This window comes from Leptodactylus fuscus, chromosome 5 (genome assembly GCF_031893055.1).
Source record: "Leptodactylus fuscus isolate aLepFus1 chromosome 5, aLepFus1.hap2, whole genome shotgun sequence".
Classification (NCBI taxonomy): Eukaryota; Metazoa; Chordata; class Amphibia; order Anura; family Leptodactylidae; genus Leptodactylus; species Leptodactylus fuscus.
In genome coordinates, this window is record NC_134269.1 from 137,424,518 (window position 1) to 137,431,387 (window position 6,870).

Below are 6,870 nucleotides of genomic sequence, written 5' to 3' on the forward strand. Positions count from 1 at the left end.
GTGTCAATACCTGTCACTGGAGAGAAGGAACGTTTTGGGACTACTAGGCTTAAAGATCAATGCTCAGTGCAGAGGAATACATGAATACTGTTTAGTGTCTGTGTTATCTCCCAGCACAGAATTATGTATGGTAAATTGCAATGGACAACATAGTAGCGGGCAGTTCGGCATTAGCATTTAATAATACTGGTATTTTCCTGTATAGCACATTTCCTGTGAAATTATATAGAATATTGTATTTAGATTTCATTGTGGATGTTTAACATAATATTCTTTGTGTTCTTCTTGTAGGAAAATGGTTTAACTATGGCATTATATTCCTTGTATTAATCCTTGATCTCAATATGTGGAAGAATCAAATCTTTTACAAGCCTTCTGCATATGGTCAATACATAGGCCCAGGACAGCAGATATACACAGTTGAAGATGCCGAAAGCTTACAAAATCTCAATCTGACAACATTATCATGGGAATGGAGATCGAACAATACCGACCCATATACTAATAAAAGCTACGTTGATGGCGATATGTTTTTACACAGCAGATTTATTGGAGCAAGTCTGAATGTGAAATGCTTGGCTTTCATTCCAAGTCTCATGGCATTTGTGCTATTTGGATTTTTCATTTCATTATTTGGGCGATTTCATAAGAGTGAACAAGGAATGGAGAATAAAGATAAATCTTACAAACGCATTAACAGGAAATCTCCTTCTGAACACAGCAAGGAAATGGGAATGACCATTGAGAACCTTCAGGCGGTTGTAGAGGAACCTTTATGCCTCCATGATCCAACACTTCTAGCTACAAGGACAAAAGAAAATGAAATACTGTGTTACCCTCCAGCCACAGAAACAGATAATCTTTCTCCTTTGACACAAGCAGAGCCAGCAGCAGACATTGTTCCTTATGATGATCCAATTAGTTAACAATGTTACTAGCAAATGTTGCAATAATATATATCTATGTTCTTAATTTTACCTTTTATACTTATGTACATAACGTTTACAAAATACTCATAGGTTACAAATTAATCTGGTGCTCAAAAAGTTACAATCTGCACATTTTTGGATTTTGCTATATGTGCCTATATATGAAATTTCTTAAAACAAATATGTCACTTTAGATGGACTTTTTTGATATGGAAGTCTACTAGATTGCAGCCACAACCACTCCCTGTAGGTTATTGCTCCATAAGTATTTTTATTCCACACAATTGAAATCATTAACTGTATCTATAAAGAATTGTATGAGATTCTGAAATCATGATTGTTTTTCTTTCTAGAAACAGCGCCACTCATGTCCATGGGTTAATACTGGTATTGCAATGTAATACCAAACACAGACCATAGACAAAAGTGTAACAGAAAAGAGGACAGCACCGAGCCGGACCTCTTGTGATAACGTATAGGCAAGTGAGAGAGTCAAAGCAGTCAATTGCTCCCTCACCTTCTATGGTTGTGATTGGTCACAACCACCAAATAGTGTGTAGGTATGAAACCGCCAGATTTAAAAACCAAGATGAGGAAGGACCAGCCAAATCCAAAGGAACTGGCAAAGTATTAATAAAGAAGAATTTGAGTTAACCCGTTAGCGCTGATCACATCACCAGTTCCTTTGGATTTGGCTGGTGCATTCTCATCTTGCATAGACAATAGTGGCTATGTTACTGGAAGTAAGCAACCTTGTTTTTCTAATCTCACATACCTTTTTTTTTTTTTTTACTTATTTTAGAAAATAATCTCCTCTGAATCTCAAAATACAGTAGAAACGTTAACAAAAATACAGAGCTGTAAAGAAAAACTACATATAGGATTGCAAAAGGTTTTATGCCGGAGGCACTTGAGTAAGCTATTGCTATGGTATCACAAGCAGGCAAACTTCCATATCTAATAAAGTGTGTTTGTCGTGATATATTTGTTTTAAGAAACCTGTATGTGTAGGACTTGTAGATGAATACACCTTATTTAATAAACTGGCAAAGCAGCAATATATCCATATCAACCAAACAGACCAAATATAACCAGTTATTTATTTTCTTATGTTCATAAAAAAAATTGCAATTCATCTTTTCTAGAATTACATTTGTTCGGTGGGGCTTCTGTTTTGACTGTAAGAAGCCATTTTATTCATTTTTGATAGTTTTCACCCTCTCCGGGCACCTCTTTTGTGACAGCAAAATAGGTTCAAATCGTAATAAGGTGTTTTGTTTCTTTTTTTAACCACACCTAATTCTGTATATGTGATACGTCAGTAAAATTGCGACCCTGTATAAAAGTATTTCTAGTGGAATATATTTTTAAAAAGAATTCAGACTACTGAGATAATACTGTGAATCTGGGATTAACTTCTAGGGAATACTGGTCCTCTTGGTTGGACATATCCTTATATGTGTATCACAAGTTCTGCAGCTTCTCAAAAAAACCAAAAACAACAACATGATTTTGTGATACATGAATACATTGTGGTATGCAAACTATTCCATATGTGTCCAGGTGTGGCCACATTGTTAGCATGTCATGATATTGTGTTAAAATTGATTTTATGAGAAATTGGAATCCTTAACCAAACTGGATATATGGGCACATCTATATATACCCCTAGAAGAATGCCATGTGGGGGGGTCCAAAAAAGTTCAGTTGCATCCCTTATTTCAATAGTTGTGGAAAACATCTGCAGAGAAACTCTGTTCACAGACCCTGCAAACAAGGATGTGTCAAATAAGGGGCGGGTTCACACCTGCGCCAAACTGGACAGGAGACGGAATTCCGGAGGTCAGTTTTCAAACCCCTTCACTTGCAAATCGACTGCCCGTGTGCATCGTCTGCCTCTCCGTGGCAAAACCGTGTTGTTTTTTTTAACTGGACACAAAGTCCTGTATGTTCGACTTTGTGTGCGGTTAAAAAAAAAACTGTTTAGCCGCGGAGAGCCAGAAGATGCAGACGGGCGGTCATTTTGCAAACCCATTCAAGTGAATGGGTTTGAAAACTGACTGCCGCGTTTACATCCTCTGTCCAGTTTCTCTCGGCAGAAGATGGAGACCTGAAAGCGGAGACCGGGCGCAGGTGTGAACCCGTCCTCATTCTACGAAGAAGATCTCACCACGAGAAGAATATACTTTGTTTAGAATGCTTATTTATTTTTCAAAAGATTCAATAATGCTTGGTGAAATAAACGTTTTCGGCCTTATTCGGCCTTCATCAGACTCTACAAAGGTCAAATAAACAATAAAATAAAATTAAACAATCAATCAAAGTGAATAATACACCATTGCATTATATTTCATACAGTGACATCTAACATGGAACAAACTATTATAGCAAAATTTACAAAATATACAAAAGCATCACATTCGCAAGACATTGTATAGAGGAAAAAGACCAGGCTCGATGGTACAGGGATTCATATTCAAGCCTATTGTGGAACATAGATGAAATAATAAATCGCCTTCCAGCCGTAGGTCCTTGGTCACATAAAGTATAGGATATATAGTAGGATACATGTAGAAAATGTCCCAACTCTACCAAGAAAGAATATAACAATCTACCGATTGTCTATATACCCCTATGGAGATAAAGAAATGAATGGAAAGTAAAATCACTGTGGGTACGTACCAACTCAAGCTTATGAGGAAGATTGAGGATAAGTAGACACCAAAAGGTGTTTCAGAAAACCTGTAGAAGAATATATGTTTGTCAAGATTGGTTGTATTATGTAGGGGTGAGAGTGATACATATGTCAAGTTAGGGTATTGCCTTACCCTCAGTGGGTTGGGATAAGGGGTGTTATATTCAGCTTGGTGGAAAGACGTCCTGTGGATACTGCATAATGAATATATACAATAATGAGCATATTTGTATATGAGTGGTTTGAAGACAAAGAGAACAAATTAAAGTGGCTTACCCTATAGTAGGGGCTGTGTGGCTGAATCAAGTATAAATGCTCTTGTTGTTGGCAAAAGACTGTAAAACGCATAAACAGTGGTCAATGTCTGACTCTGTTGCACATATGGCTCCATATCCTATACTTTATGTGACCAAGGACCTACGGCTGGAAGGCGATTTATTATTTCATCTATGTTCCACAATAGGCTTGAATATGAATCCCTGTACCATCGAGCCTGGTCTTTTTCCTCTATACAATGTCTTGCGAATGTGATGCTTTTGTATATTTTGTAAATTTTGCTATAATAGTTTGTTCCATGTTAGATGTCACTGTATGAAATATAATGCAATGGTGTATTATTCACTTTGATTGATTGTTTAATTTTATTTTATTGTTTATTTGACCTTTGTAGAGTCTGATGAAGGCCGAATAAGGCCGAAAACGTTTATTTCACCAAGCATTATTGAATCTTTTGAAAAATAAATAAGCATTCTAAACAAAGTATATTCTTCTCGTGGTGAGATCTTCTTCGTTATATGATAAGGATTGGGACCCTATCTCACCATCCTCCCAGCCAAATCCGTTGCACTCCTGCACATATACCCGTCCTCATTCTAGGGATCATGAGACAAGAGAGGAGAGTCATTGTATGTCTATGTATGGTCTGACTTCTCTTCTTGTCTACAGTATATGGATAGATAATCAGGCAGTAGTAATAGAATAAGACATGCATATTATTACCATATTGGCTTCTATAAGTTACTTTACAAGGTCTGCTTTAGGTCCTATACAGTTTATTTAGTGAACACAAAATAGTAAACTTTTGGATTTTTTCTAGATGTGTGCCTTGATTGTAAAATATTTTTATAAGTCATATTTTAAAATGTATTTTTAAGATCTTTTTACGTTGTATTTATTTTTTTCTCATGATTTGCTTAGTACGTTGGCACAATAGTAATGTACTTTACAAGACTTCTAGATGATTATTAAGTAAAGGTATATAAGCCATTCATTATCTGGTAAAGTGAGTACATGTGGAAACTAGTGATATACACTATGCAATGTACATTGTTGCCTGCATGGTAGTTTCTATGGTCTTTTAGATCTAAAGTGCCATTATTTCAGAAATACCGTAGTTAAGATCATTGTGTGGAAAGATTGTACCTCTCTGCCTTTATGTGCATAATAGAAGTACACTATGTACTTTAGTTACGTGAGCACTGTGTAATGTTACAAATGTAATGTTATTAAATTGCAGTCTATCTGGGTACCCAGGTAATGTAAGCTTTGTGTAAGGTGTTTAAGAAACATTTTCATTATCATAACACAGTATAAGACTTCACATTTACATTGGCATATAATGCAGTAAAGAAAATGTTAAACATAAATGTAAGTGCCCTATTAAAAATCTTAAAACTGAGAAGACTCAAAATTTCTGTGATATTAGATTAACTTTTCAAAGCAAAATTAAGACTGTGGACCTGAAACTAGCTTAAGATTGTTTTACGAGCCTTAGATGTTTATAAAGTTTCTAAATGTATACTTAGGATTAGTACAATTATTCTTATATTATATAAGACCAACTTAAAAAAAAAAAAAAAAATTAACACAGAAATGTTGGCCAAATGAAAGGTATGTCCAGTATATGCCCTCAATACTTGGTCGGGGCTCCTTTTGCATGAATGACTGCATCAATGGCAATGTGGCTTGGAGGCGATCAGCCTGTGGCACTGCTGAGGTGTTATTGAAGCCCGGGTTGTATGATAGCAGCCTTCTGCTCGTCTGCATTGTTGGGTCTGGGGTCTCTCATCTTCCTCTTGACAATATCCCATAGAGTCTCTATGGGATTAAGGTCAGGCGAAATTTCGATTCTGATCCTAACGCAAGTCAATGGGATTTTTTAATGAAGGAAAATTGGATTTTAAAAATGATTCTATTCATTGCACAGCGTGGAGTCCAAAAATGTAAGGCTTCAATTTTTGGACTCCACGCTGTATAGTGATTAAAAATCTGTCGGCTACTTAGTCCCCCATGCTGTCCAGCTACCTGCACAGAACCGCTGCCACCTCCCCTCCCAGTGTGTACGCCACTCCACAAAGCTCCGACCTGTTGTTCTCTATCTGTTTCTCTCCTCTCTCATTCAGATGCCAGCAGAGCGCCATACGCGTCCTTGCCTCCCTAGTAAATAATTCACGTCTCCCCGCTCTGTACCCGCCAACACTCTCGTAAGACACAACAAGCCCTGCCTACTCCTAGCATCATTAACACTAGCCTAGGGAGGCGGGTGTGCGCACAGCACTTTCCTGCCATGTGAATGAGAGAGGAGAGGACAGAGAAAAATGCCATGGTGCTCCAGGGAGCGGCAGCAGTTCTGTGCAGGTAAGTTACAGTTAAGTAAGAAAGTTAGGGAATTCGGTTCATGATCTTTTTTAAGCGGGATCGAAACCCAATCGCAATCGTAAAATTTACTCGATCACCGATCGGGATCCGATCATTTCCGATCCCGATGGCTAAACCCTAGTCAGAAACCCAGCCATGATTTTCTTATTGAGGACAGGTTATCAGGCAGGGACACTACATATATGAGAAGATAACCCAAGAATAAGGAAATCATGGCTGGCTTTCTGCCAAGTTGCAAACCATAAAGAATTCCTGTATTGATAGTCACATCTATTGGCAACCTATCAAGACATAAGACTGTCACCACTAAGATGGTTTAAACAGTCAGTTGGCAAAGTGGTTGATGGCAGATATGTGCCACTGATATTTCTTGTCTATGTGATATAAGTAACTGGAGTTTGGGTCTGGGACTTAAGAGTTACTGAAGGTCTTGTGTAGGAAGTTCACTCCCATTGTGCAGTCTTGATATTATATACCTGAAGTTTGTGTTCCAGGTGTGTGCAGCATTAATAAAATTAAAGCTGCCAGACAGCAGTGTTTCCTGGCTTGGAGGAGGAAAACAATATCCGGGAGCTAAGTCTGGATCTA

General features: G+C 37.6%; 1 protein-coding gene across 3 annotated transcripts in view; it reads left to right on the top strand.

The window, feature by feature from the left end:
- The window catches only part of TMEM117 (transmembrane protein 117), a 223,136-nt gene extending 219,979 nt beyond the window's left edge, over positions 1–3,157 (top strand). For all 3 annotated transcript variants that reach the window (XM_075274361.1, XM_075274364.1, XM_075274362.1), the window contains one exon: positions 292–3,157. In XM_075274361.1, coding sequence (XP_075130462.1) covers positions 292–926 — 635 coding nt within the window. In that variant the 3' untranslated portion in view covers positions 927–3,157. The remainder of the gene's footprint in view (positions 1–291) is intronic.
- Positions 3,158–6,870: the final 3,713 nt, after the last annotated feature.